This window comes from Schistosoma mansoni, chromosome 7, assembly GCF_000237925.1.
Source record: "Schistosoma mansoni strain Puerto Rico chromosome 7, complete genome".
NCBI lineage: Eukaryota > Metazoa > Platyhelminthes > Trematoda > Strigeidida > Schistosomatidae > Schistosoma > Schistosoma mansoni.
Window position 1 is genome coordinate 2,198,798 of NC_031501.1, and position 14,865 is coordinate 2,213,662.

The window sequence follows — 14,865 nt, forward strand, 5'->3', positions numbered from 1 at the left end:
TCTATTTGAATAGAGTGAATGTATATTTCCCATTTGGGAGGAAGTTTCTATTTCTGTCTTGCTTGGATATTTGAACGTGTACCTATGCTATTTGTATTGAATATTATTTTGGCGTATAGATAAAATCGAATCAGTAAAGCCAAATATAAACTTTTTGGCAGAAGGAAAGGAAGGATACCCAACCTTCTAAATCCTCTCTCTCGTATACTTTTAATCTCTGTTTTATTTACACTCCCCTTTTTACCTCCTATGCTCTACTAAGCTGACTAATCAATTATTTATTTATTTAATTCATTTATTTATTTATTACCTATCATTATTACGGTTATCATCACTTTGTACCAGGAAACTTTGTTGTTAATGTGTTTATGTATGTATGTATGTATGTGTGTGTGTGTGACTCATACCACTGTTAATTTTATTAACTTTGGAAAAACAACAGTAGAATATACTTATGTATATCTTATAAATAGAGGAAACTAGAATGAAGATAGATGTTTCGTTCTGTATGAATGTCTATTCCTCTGTTTTATTGATTTTTATTAAGAAAAACAGTCAGTATTCATTTTCGTCTTGTATAAGAACATGGTAACAAGATATAGAGTTAGTCATGTTTAATGAAGATGGTTCAACACTTGAACTATTGTTAGAGAGTAAAGTAGCCAGGTGCCTAATGCACTTCATTTATCTCAGACGTCTCATCAGCTTCGATGAATTAGTGTTTCAGGAAATCTGTTACACATTGATTCAGAATGCTTGTTTGATTTTTGTCAATGTACGTTATTTGTAGCATTGGCGAAATATCCGTCTATCAACATAAGTTGTGTACTGATGCATTTACTTATTGTCTTCTTTTTGATTTTGAATTTCAAAATCATCATGTACCTTTTATTCTTCAGAGTAATACTTTATTCTCAAATCACACTCTTAATCTCACTAATATAACTTCTTTTAATTCGGTATGGATCTCGATGTACTGATAATTGTATGGCGACTTGGACCGATGCATTTATATGTCAGGTATCTATCTCACTTATGACTGACTATATATTTAATTCGTCTCTGTTCAATTATAAAATGGTTGTACAATCGGACTGATTGACCATCAAAAATGGTCGATTTTGACTATCTCTGTTATTCCTTCTTTGCTGTTTTCTTTTAACTGAATTTCGACTGTCACGTAGAATAGGTATTTTGCTGTTTTAAATATCTTAATGTGGTTCCAGTTGACATCATTTTCACATTGAATCCGACATCTTTGTCCAAGCGTTTTTATGAAATTAAAAGTATTTCACTTTTGAGTTAAACATTCCGATTAGTTGTATTTTAAGCACACTAAATTGTATACGTATTTGATTCATATATTTACTTTTACGTCATGTTTTATGTGGTAGCTAGCTGCGGGATCCTAGTGTTCCGTGATCTAGTTATAATTGTATACTGGTGTTGATATTCATCTTAAGGACTGTAATCCACTACATATTTCCTCAAATTTCAACGGTTTACACCCTGAGCTACTGATTGATGATATTCACCAGCTTACTATTTGCATTCGTAAATATAATCAACGAGTGAACACATAAAGTTTACAAATAAATCTATTAACATTTGAAGTGCCAATACTCTTGTTATGTATTCTACACTGATAACCCTCTATTCAAAAATATCTGTATTAAGGTTGTGATATTAAGATATCGGCTTCTCTGAAAAGAGAAAGAAAGCGTATATCCCAAATGAGTTTGATGAAAAAACTGATTATCCATACTGTTATATCCTGAAGAGAATTATGAACGGTAACTGTGAGGACTATTTATGGACCGATGTGATACATATGTTTTTATTGTATAATTGTTAAGTAACTAAACTATTCATATTCATGTTCCTCTTACTATACGCTTTATTTTGACCTATAAACTATTATACGATTTACTGTTCTTGAGTTATCCCCAGCCTATTAATTATTGTCTCCCATATTCACGGCCACATTTGGCTAAGTCTTGTACAAATCTTGTTTTCTATTTTATGGTATGATATGGTCTGTTTGGTTGATATATAAACCCAGTATGTTTGAAATAAATGATTCATATCGCTGAGGCTGTTATTGGTGCCCGGGACTTAATAGACAGGGCTAGGCGGGAAGCGATAATCGATAAGGACTCTAGACTGCGCGTACGGGTTTTATGTGTCATTGGTTCGATCGATAATTCACTGTACTCTAATTGGCGGTATCGTCACGTCATATATTAATTGGAGTACAAACCCACAAGATGTAACACATACCAATACAACAATAAAACACGAATTCCCGATAATCCATTAATCTTTTGATCAGATAATTTTATTTCTGTCTTTCTAAACTTATCTACCTTATTTTATCTAGTCCTGAGTATTTTGTTCTCGTTTTTCTCTTCCTCTTATCATTTAGAAATAATCACTGATAGTTTAACACCGATTGCTGAACCAGTTTATGATAATTTAGCGGTATATATTACATGGAAAGCATATACTATCACTAATCCTAATAAATTGGAAACACAAACTCATCATGATGGTGATAATGATGTTATCGGTAGTGATAATAGTAATAATAATAATGCTGAAAATAACGCAGCACAAATTGCTTACCATGTTGAATATTCCATGCAAATAAGTCCTGTTGAAAGACAATATTACATCAATTCTAATCTAAATAACGATGTTACTGACAATACCAATCATAATAATGGTAGTAGTAGCAGCAGTAATAATCATAGTAATAATAATAATAAGCCATCTTCTGACTTATCCGATTTGCCTGCTTTAATTGGATTAATTGGTCATGAAGCTATCCTGTGGAGTGATCCAACTGCACTTAATCAACAAGTAAGTTTTCCACATTTATTTTTCTTTATCATATTGTGGGTGGATTGATCATGTGTACTCGCTTTAATATTGAATACCTTGCATTAACCGTAAAACAGTTTGTAAAAAATAGATATGGATGTTATGTTGTGCGAGCTGCCTTTGTACGCGTTGATGATGGTGTCTCCCTTTGAAAAAAATAGAGCTCCATTTTGTCAAATAGTGTGCACTTGTCTTTTGAGCCAAATTTCAGTAGCAAAACCTTTCAAAGCAACGTTCACATAATGAGCACATATTACTATGGAGTCATATGCTACATATATTAGATGAATGGTTAGTTGTGGGATCTAGAATCCACGTTTTGTTTTACATAGGACTCATCACCTGAATGAAACTGCATCCCAGTATTATTGACGTTCACCTTCGAATTCGGATTCGTTATATTTTGCTTTCAATCCCCAACGCGTTATCGATAGAGACTTTACTATTGCAATACTTCGTGAATATACATTGGCCTATGCAACATGATTTAAGAAATCAAGTCATAGTTATTCAATACTTTACCAGAATAATTTTCACTACTTAAGATGGCTAGGACCATATAGTACGTATGCCCAGCCACCGCTTACTTTGATGAATATTTTCGTCCGGTGTAGGCGTATATTAAAAGAAATCTAGCATCGATCAAAGAAAAATGTGATATTGGTCCATGAAGTTATTAATAATTTTACTGGGGAATGTGAGTAGTTGCAGGTGTAGACCACCTGATTGAGAGGGGACTTGGCTAGAGATGGTTAGAGATTTTGTGTGGCATAACATAGAATAACTCACAATAGCACAGGGCCATTAACTATTTGTCTTTCCTAACCACCTGAGTCTCAAAATCCCCCTATTATGTGAAATTCTCTTCTTCTTCTCCTTCTACTACTACTCTGGGATTCATCCTGAATTGGTTTTATATCACTGCTATTGTCGTATGGCAACTTGAAATAATGCACGTTATGTGCCAGGTTCCACGTTGCACGCAATCGACTTGATTTACTAGCTCATTCTTATGTTGACTATTGTCAGCTGTTTCGGTAGAATGTTATGCGATCGTTTAAAAATAATTTCAGTAAACATTTCCTTTCTATTTTTTTCTTTTTCAACTATCTCCCCCCCAAATAAAAAGTTTTCATCGGCATATGCTTATGCAACTGGTGATCCGTTACAACCAGGCAGACGTTATCGTTTTCGTGTCATTGCTTTGGACCCATCTACTGGACTACATTTAGTCCCACCATCCGGTTGGTCAAATATAGTTAGTATGGAGCATATTAGTCAGGTGGAGCCACCACAAATCAAAGTGGTCCGACCTATGGTAAGTCTGATTTATTTCATTTTACCCTCTTTTCTTATCTCGACCATCAATATCAATTTAATGGTCATAGCAATTATGTGCTCACTTGGTGATTAATTTCAAGTGGTAATTTACAGAGTTCTAGTAAGAAACTATGTGGTCAATAAAGGAGTTCAGCCATGTTTGAAGTGCGGCAATTACCCACTAAAGGTATTGGATGACGTTTGCTCAACATTGCGAGTGAACTGTAGTTATAACTATAAAACACTGAATGTAGACTCAGTAGTTTCAGTGGTTAAACTCCCTCCCCGAAACCTAGCAGATGCTGAGTTTGATCACTGATAGAGTCACAAATGAAAACTATCTATGAATCCCATACTAGGATGAAACAGCTAATCAGTACTTCTTAGTTTTCTTTTTTTGAATGGTTGCCTACCTTAAAATCAATCCATGATTTAAACTTCGAAATAAATTTATTGTAAGGAATACTACCACTAATCAACTATTTTGACCATTTTGAAGTTCAATTGGTTTGGAATTAATGTTGACACAGAGTTAGTTGCTGAACGAATAACACAGCCTAACCAAAGTTGTAGTATGTTTTGGCATGGTTTACAGTAATTCTAAATGCTAAATGATTGTGAAATTGTTTTTAACTTAAATGCAATATATACGAACTAGATAGATTGGAAAATGAATACGCAACACACTATAAAACAGAGAGGATTTGAAAACTCAGGAAAAAGCTTGATATTATGAGTCAAAATTGCAACAATTCTGTTTGTATAAGCAGTAACTATGACTTTCAGGCACAACAAATAGCGATAACTACTAATCAGTTAACAGCAAAGGTCAGTTAGCAAAGAAAGAAAAAAACTTATTGAGGTTTTCCTTCAACATCGGAACTTTCATTCATTAAATAATTTAATTTGAGGTCTTTCTAGTTAGTTGCAAGATGTAAGTCATTGAATCACAACCCTCAACGACCTAGATGTATTCCACACTCTACAGTAAAAATCTAAATCCCCTATATTTTATTTCCTAAAGCTCTAAAGCTCTTGGATTCGATTCCCTGTAATAGGGTCGTGAATCTACATAACCATTGAGAAATCCCATAACACGACGAAACGACCGTCCAGTTCATTCAATTTTCCATTGCTAAACTAACTGAAATCCGTTCATTCATTAGAGAAATCCGTGAAAATTCTACAAATTCTACATATCCCCCCACACTAAATCTCTTATAAATTAATCACTGTCTTTTTTTATACCAAACTGGATGCACTTACATTTACTTAAAAGTTTGAAATGATAAAACTGCACAATTTCGCTACCCTTATTTTTTTCACATAAATAACGTACACCTTAGATAATATAATTGAATCCATAACTCCGATATACAAATTTGTTTGAAAAAGTAATTATTTGATTCATCTAGTGTATGTGTGTGTTTTGTTTCATGGTTGTTTTCTTTAATGTTGTTGTATCCTGCTGGTATTGACCTATTTTTTTCTTAAAATAAGTGGGGTAAGGGGGCTTTTAAAAGAGAAGAGATGGTGACCTCCGATTATAGTAGCAACGATCAAATTAAATGTATAACTTGCTTGTTCTACCCTCACCCCTTATCCTTATCTTTTTTTTACTTATCTGATTAATTTTTTTGTTGCTGTGTTATTGTAAGCACTTTGAATAAAAAGTAATAAACTTGTCTTAAATCAGTTCAGAATTGAATTCTTTTTGTCCTACTCCCCATCATCACCACCACCACCACCTTATGTGTAAAAAACAATACAATGTTGAACTGCTACTTCGTGCACTCGTTGGTCTCTTAGTGTATTCACTGAAACCGAACAAAGACAATTAAGTTTGTTTCTTTCAAGTATATAATGAATTAGTTTGTTTTTAGTTTAAATTTATTCATCAAAAAAACCGTTATCAATTATTTTATTAGGATGGGCAATTTTGCGGTTAGTGTTCAGTTTGAAATAGTAGTAGTCAACGTTACATCACGGATTGGTTTTAGCTAGACAGCTATTAGAAGTCCGGGGATTTATGAAACTAGAGAGTAGTATAGAACTTCACAGGAGTGTATACCTGCAGACTCACCTGAATTTATTCAGGCCCATCGTATTGAGGTTGTTACTTTCATGATTACTGAAATTGTAACAAATGATTGACAATTATAACGTCAGTTCTCAACATTGTCTTACTATTATCCACTAGTGATATTTGTCATATATATGTATTAGTTGAACTCCACTAGTCGTGGCTTTTCACTAGAACTCTTCCAGATGAAAGTAATCACAATTTGTATTTCATTGAAATTTATTTCCAAACAAAGATATATTGTTGCCGAGATAACCATTGGGAACCTGAAAACACTGGACGACCATTTCGTCCTAATATGGGACTCCTCAGCAGTGCACATCCACGATATCTTCTACTATCACTGATACTTTCACCATTTCCTCTCTGTGACATATTTGTCCTGTTAATTTCATCTCTTTGTGCTATTGTAATATGTGGTAACTTGGATCACCACATATATGTACCAGGTTTTGTTGTACTTATAACTGACCGCTAATATAGTACACCGTCACTATAGAACAGCATTATTAATGTTAATAGTTCATATTTTTTTTTAAAAAAAACTTTTCTTACGAGTTATTTGCCTTTCTCGTTTCCCTCCTTCCCCGCCCCACAAACACACACTTACTCCATGAATCTCAGTCGGAAGGTCGAGTTCATGTAGTATGGATGTTCAATGGTGTTGGTGATGTTCCATCAAATCCTAATGATTTAAGTATCTTATCCAAATCATCAAGTTCTTCAACTCAAAATAATAATAATATTGGTTCATCACAAAAAGATAAATCATTAGAAATTACTTCTAATTCTCTAACTACTTTCGGTGATACAACGCCATTATTTCTTAAAGACTCAAATAATGAACAATTTATCGCTGATCATTTTCTTATACTTGCACGACCTGTAATTAAACCAAAACGTGGTTCCGGTGGTACTATTGAATATGGTGCTTATTGGGCTACACAAGTGAATGGTTCTAATGCTAGAGTAAGTGTAATAGTTTTTTTAAAGGCAAAAATCAATTTTTATCGCTGATTCCTGACCGTAGTTGTTAAATTAACATGATCACTATGTTACATATCATGAAATCAAAGGTTATAAGTCTATGATCTATTGGTGAAGTTATACTGTCATCCGTTTCTGGATTTTATTGTAGAATATTTCTTTATGGATAATTAACATCAACTCTGAAATGCAGGTACATCCGGCTGACGAGTCCCAAATAGGACGAAGTGGCGCGCGTCCTGGATTCCACTGCTAGCCACTATCCATCTCTGCTTACCATGCTTGTGAATTTAGGCTATATCGAGGCAATACACACAGTATGCACACATGCCAATAAGAGATTGACCAGTTGCAGTCCTAAAAACATCAGTGGGAAGATTCAAACAAACAATACTAAGTGATTTTCAACTGTACTTTTTCCCAGCTCATAGAAGAATTGTAAAAGGTTGATTTTAAAAATAACACACCCTACTTTGTTTCATATATTTACAGTGCAGATAATAACGCATAATTAGTACAAGGTGGATACGTCAAAAGCTAATCACGAAAAGATCTTATATACATTTGGCTTAAAGCCATTGTCTCTTGAAGTTTGCATTCATGATTCCAAGTCTCAAGATTGATACCTCACGAAGAAATATCTTTCCACAGTGTGTACAACTGTAAAGTGACAACTATCTACACATACCTCTAACAGCAACTAAGCTTATCTTGGTTTTATAATGTCAATTCAAATATTTTATTTGTAGTTCCTATGCTTGCGCACGTAAATCTACAATCAAATCAGTAGGCTTGTGATATCTACATAAACTGAATTATGTTACTTCAGATTTGATTTAATTTGATCCATTCACAGTTATCTGTTATTAGGGTTTCCAGAACATTTTTACAGTTAAACCATCCAGTTAGAAAAAAACACGACTCTCTATCCTCAAAGATCCTAATACTCATAACCTGTTAGTACTACTCAGGTGCATGATGATAATCATCCATTCATTTCATCCTTGATACCATACAGAAGGTTATATCATTGTACTATCACTTCATACCACTGTCACTTACTGTTTATCTATTTGTTTAAATACATAAACATTGGTATAAGGACGCATCAAATATATATGGGCTACACTTCGTCATTCGATTTGTGCGAAGCCTGGAATACTGCCCGAGCGCCCAAACTGAAGCAAGTCTGCCACTTACGATATGATTCATTGTGTCAAATGTGTAATATCTCAAAAATTCAATGAACTGCTACTTACCTTTTGATTACACTGAGACGAAATTCTCACTACTTTTACCTATAAATTCCTACTTTAAAAAAATTAATTCAGTCGTATATAAAAGAAAGAGAAACAACGTTGGAATTTAGATGGACTCCATCTTCTAATTGTTCCATCGAAATTTATAAAAGGGACTACTTGTCTTGAAGTTGCGAATTCTATTTCTTCTTTTTTTTGGTACAAATGTCTTTATCAGTTACCGTTGAATGATTCTCATGTGAAATGATGGCGGATCGGTAACCCAATATTTCAGATCTTCAATTTTTAACTTCAAAGTCCCTAGTTTTGAACTTCATTTGTAATAAAAAATGCGCTAGTACCGATAGGCCGTCACAAACCATTTATACTTAGTAACTAGGTTAGTAAGTACAATTAAAATGTCTTACATTCTCATGAAGAATATTGTTCGTGTATTTGTGACTTATACATATTTCATTTACATAGTTGGAATCATGAGCCAATTGAAGCTAGATCAGCATGGAAAACCCTGAAGGCGACCTTGGACCGGCCGTTTTCGTCCTTATCTTTGGGATCTCGTCGGTTAGTGGCGCATCCACGAATCCCGCCATCTGGATGCCGGCTCAACTGGTCTAATCACTTTGAGTGCTCTGGCGCGAAACTGGTAGGTCCTGGGTTCGAATCTCGCGGGGCGAGATCGTGGATGCACACTGCTGAGGAGTCCCACAACAGGACGAAACGGCCGTCCAATGCTTCCAGGTTTTCCATGGTGGTCTAGCTTCAATTGACTAATGATTTCAACTTTGCAAATACTGAAATCTCCACAAAACCCCTTCTGATATTTCATTTAGTTGAATAATCGTTATTAATAATATTTTTCTATTTAATATTTCTTATTTAATAATGAATAATTCTATGTTTATTTTCTTGATTATACAGGATGGTTTATTGACAGGTTTGAATAATACTGCAAATTATCAAATTATAGTTTATGGAGTTAAAGGAACTGGTGACAATCGACAGATTACACGTTTTTCTAAAGCAGTCTATGTAAATATGGCTGTAAGTTTTGTATTATCCAATGTATAAACATCATCCATGTGTGTGTGTGTGTGTGTAAATGATCCCAATATTATTATTTTAATCGCAGTTGATGAATATCGTTAAATGGACTAATCTTTTCTCAGATTGTATACTTAGACTAATGATGATCACCTTATGTGTAACTTGACCGATGAAATTTGACCGATAACACCCAGGAGACCATTAGTTATCGACAAAATCATTGGTTTTTAATACTGAATAATATATGATTAATCAGTCTAAATATCTTAATTCTACATGAATTTCAATCACCTCTGGAATAAGATTTCTGACTGTCAATGCTGGCTGATGCGAGCTTTTAAATGTCATGAAGAGGGAGGGGAGAAAGAGAGGAACATCAGTTCTTTTAAGTGAGCAGAATGATCTTTTGAGAGAGTGCCAACTAACATGAAAAGTGGATTAAGTATAGCATCTTATCGATTGCGCTCAACTATCAATATTTCCTATAGAAAAAAACATACTTTATATGTATCAGTTATTAAGTAAATTATGTGCAGGTACATCCAGCTGACGAGTCCCAAATAGGACGAAGTGGCGTGCGCCCTGGATTCCACTGCTAGCCACTATCCATCTCTGCTTACCATGCTTGTGAATTTAGGCTATATCGAGGCAATACACACAGTATGCACATATGTCAATTAGAGACTGACCAGTTGCAGTTCTAAAAACTATCAATGGGATGATTCAAACAAACAAGACTAAGTAAATATGTACATTGTTATTACATTTTAACATTCTAGCATGAAAGTCTGGGCCTTCTTTCCAATGTTTACCCTCAGTCTTATGTTGTAAATAGTTATATGACAATCGCTTCCGTCATTTGAATGATTCAATGAGCCTAATTTTTTTTCATGAATTACTTTTTACATGATAACTGGCTCAAAAGACACCAATCGTCGGGCAAGCCTAATTATGATATTCTTTGAGGTTACGTCTTGTCATTCATCTCACCTAATTTTGGAAAGTAACTGAGATCATGCACACTACGCATCTGAAATATTTTGTTAAGTGTTTGGATATAGTTGTCAGGATACCATGTTGGATTTCAGCTTCATGCTAGTTAGGTTTTACCATGTAACCTTTAAGAAACTGATGTTTCCTATAGAATTCAAATTCACACTGGCCAGTTTTACAGTCTGGAATGGTTACCATTGTTAACTATTATCCCCCCCTCCAACTAACTTCATGTAGCACTGAAATGTGTATACAATTGATTGATCACTGTGTCGAATTCGGTCAGCACTAAAGTAGAACTTGACACACATGACGGTGACCACTGCCCAATGATCAATAAATTGCAAATACATCTCAGTCGGATGAGAGGCCAGTCGCGGCCCGGATAGCTCAATGGTAATATATCTGACTATGGAACTGGTTGGTACAGAGTCGAATCTGCCAGGGAGCATTAATTTCTAAAACTTCACAAGTGCACCTTACTGACGAGTACTGGATAGCACGAAACGTGGGTCTAGGGTTTCATATCGACTACCTCAAACCACCACCCTATATTTCAACATAGTACACGTGATATCGAGTTACTTAAACTAGTGGTGGCCTTATTGTAGCTAATTCTAGTGATTTCATACAGCACTAAGAAGGACTAATGAAACATGACATTGGTCTTTACTCAGTAATCAATCAATTTTAAATATTAATGTCGTGTCTGTCTATTCCTTTTCATATGTTACTAATTGAGTTTTAAACTATTGGAAATGATTATTTCTGTAATGAGTTTTGTTTTCATCGTTCTATTTACTCGCACCTTTTTTTGAACATACTTCATTCCAAAACAGTCAACTGATTACACTGGTCGTTACAGTTTACTGGATACTTTAAATAATAATCGTTTATTATACATAATCTTGGGTGGTATAGCTGGTGTAATGTTTCTAGTCATGTTCATACTAATCCTGTTGTGTCTTTGTCGTCAACATCAAGATCGTCGTACACATAGTCAACGTAAAAAACAAAGTAAGTGTGTAAATAAATATCCTGTTAAATTATTTTGAATTGATTAGTTTTCTTGACTTACTGACTTACCGTCAGCAGTGTCGGTATTTTAGCTTAATGTCTTCATCAACAGCTATTAACTAAACTCCACCAGAATACTAATGGTTTAAGCTTTGGTCTGATTCACTAAATTTCTAACTATGCGTAGATCTGTGCAGACCCTTCATTATTTATCATCACTTCCAGGCTTCTCAGTTCAAAATCATTTATGTCAAACTTAGTTTTCATCTTGAACTCAAAGTTAGTAGATGTGTTGCGTGACCATTTTGTTTTCTGAGCTGAGAGCTGGTTTGACTCCAATGTAAATTTTCTTATCGGGAAGTATTTACCATCGTCGTTTCTAACTTGACCCTCCATTCTATATGGTTTACAAGTTCATAGCTTAAGTTGTTTTAAACATCACTAATGGATAGTATGTACTAGAAAATGCAGAGCAGATCACATGCCGTTCCAAGAACCCATGGTAAGTGAGAAATACAAGTGTCGACTGAGCCACTGTGGCTAACTCAAGGTGACGACCCACATTTCCTTGGATCAGTTATATATATATATATTCAGTTTTTGGTAAAATTGAATTGTGTCTAACAGTGGAATCTAGGAAAAAGAAAAGTACGTTCACCTGATCAGTCCGAATAGCACGGAACTCTCATATTGAATACAGTTGAAAAAGAAGAGTGTAGTATGGAAGTATTAAGAAATTCCCGAAGGAAAATTCAGTTAAAATTTCCAAAAAAATGTAAATGCAACAACTGCAATCACTTCAGTTTCATGTGTTGTTACTTAATACTTCTAATCACCGATTACGATTGTTCTCCAACGAAATTACTTTGCATATACACCAACGTGACTAGTTTGTAAGTAATAGGGTCGTAGGGATTGTGGAGTTTAATTGAAATCATTAACTGGTCAGTGTTAGACCAACACTGAAAACTTGGAAGCGCCTGTTTTGTCTTAATGCGTGACTTATTAGTGTTTGTGTGATATACGGCTCTGCAACTGGAACCCGAACCCAACACTTTCGGTTTCACACACGAACGCTTTACTTCTAGACCACTGAGCCGTCATTCAACGGTGTTAGTGTCTAACTCCAATCAATCAGATATTTACACCGTTGAATACCAACTTAGTGGTCTAGAAGTTAGACGTTTTCGCGAAGGACTGTAAAGGTTCTGGGTTAGATTCTTGTGTGCGAAGTTGTGGATGCGCGCTGTACACTGAAGAGTTCCATACAAGAGCGAAATGACTATACAGTGATTTTGAAATTTTCAGTGGTGGTCTAATATTGATCGAATAATAAGTTCCATGACTAAGTGATAATAATAATTATTATTATGAACCTGTGTGTTTACTGATAATTCTTCCAATTTTTATTATTTAAAGATGGTTATGTACACGGGTATAAAGATTCACCGGATTTTCATCATACTATTGATGGAACAACTAGTGGAATAAATAATCCCCAATTATCGCATGGTAATATGATATCAACTAATCAAAGTAATAATAATAATATGAACTCAAATAATAATCCTTCTGGTGCTCTCACCACTAACAATAATACTACTCTTCCTCATAGTAGCAGCACACATGATCAACAAATTATGCCATCGGGAACAATGATGATGATGATGGGTAATTTACAATGTAGTGGTCTATCGGAACATTCAACGTCAAATAATAATCCTGTCCAAAATGAATTACAGCATCAAATGTTCATGCAACAACAACATCACCACCAATCTGATCAATATAATTCCACTTTAGGAATATCTAAAGAGGCAGCGTATCAACAACGTCAAGCTATTTTAGGTTCACAATTACACTTACAACAACAACAACAACCATCGTCATATATAACAAATCAACCATCGTTATCACATCATCAATCGCATCATTCTTTATTACTTCCGTCTGTTGGTGGTGGTACTGGTAATTCGAATTATCATGTACTTCCTGGACAAAATAGTACTAATAATAGTAGTATGCTTTCACCGACGATGTTTCATAGTGGTACTTTACCAGGTGGTGGACCACGTTATTTACGACAACAATCATGTAATTCACATTATTTCGGTAGTCAACAACCATTAGATAGAAATATGGTTAGTCCATCAAATGCAATGGAAATGACTGAATTATATCATCAACAATATCAGAATGGTTATGCTTATCAACAACCACAATTACCGCCGATTCCAGTAAGCGTCTTTTTCTTCAATTTTTATGTTATTCGCGCTAGAAATGAGTTTATTTCTTTGGTAAGCATTTTTCTACTGCTTGGTATAGACGGGAAGCAGTCTTGTGACCGACTTAAGCAACAATTCAGTGATGCTTGGGATATTATTTTCTACCTCGAAATACAAAATATCACTTGAGAATCGACCTGCGTCAGCACCTGACTTGATGATAGGAAGTGAAAAAGTTGAGTTTGTCGATCGCTTCATATATCTGTAAAGTTTCATCAGCTCTGATGATTTGGTGTCTGACAAAGTGTTGACCCATGGATTGATTGAGAAAACTCACTTGGTATATATATATATATATATATATATATATAGTAGTGCAACCCACGCATGTTGCGTTGGATATATTTATCCATCAGTCATATTGGAGCTAGTTGCACAATACCACGAGTTAACTGGAGACAGAATTGACAACCGTTGGATATTGCCCCATTAGTCTCGCTAGCTGTAAGTCCTAATGATTGTCAGTTTTGATGCTTGATAGAACCGTGGATTTCTAAACTAGAACGAAACAGCTTTCCGACGTATCTTGATTTCCAATAGTTGACTTACTAAAATAAGCTTATAAGTGTAAAACTGTAATATTTTATTTTCGTTCTGAAACACTTCAGTAAGTTCGTTTCATCACACACAGCACAAAGTAGAATATACCAGTACATCTACAAATTTCACAGAAAACCCAATACTAGCAAACTATTGACTAGAATTCTAATCATCGTCTTGTACAATGTATGTGCTGTGTGCCCCAAACACTATCTGTACATGTTCATGTGTGTATACCTTACCAAGATGGATATTTTGATTATAGTCTAAGAAATGTAAAATTTAATAGCCTTAACTATTATTGATTATGATTAAACAAGAAGTTGGTCTATAGAATCGACAACAGTGGTTATTGATTTATATATGTATATAAAAGAAATGTTTATTTTTTAAAAAAATATACAATTAATACCTGCATAAACTACTACCTCAGTTATATAATCATTCCGTCAAT

At 34.5% G+C, this 14,865-nt stretch overlaps 1 protein-coding gene across 1 annotated transcript in view; it reads left to right on the top strand.

Annotated features, from left to right (window-relative positions):
* The window catches only part of Smp_127810 (hypothetical protein), a gene marked incomplete at its 5' end in the record, with an annotated part of 63,615 nt that overhangs the window by 36,735 nt on the left and 12,015 nt on the right, over positions 1-14,865 (top strand). Inside the window, 6 exons of the mRNA XM_018798596.1 lie at positions 2,426-2,862; positions 4,013-4,201; positions 6,911-7,255; positions 9,451-9,573; positions 11,409-11,586; positions 13,006-13,823. Coding sequence (XP_018653523.1) covers positions 2,426-2,862; positions 4,013-4,201; positions 6,911-7,255; positions 9,451-9,573; positions 11,409-11,586; positions 13,006-13,823 — 2,090 coding nt within the window. The remainder of the gene's footprint in view (positions 1-2,425; positions 2,863-4,012; positions 4,202-6,910; positions 7,256-9,450; positions 9,574-11,408; positions 11,587-13,005; positions 13,824-14,865) is intronic.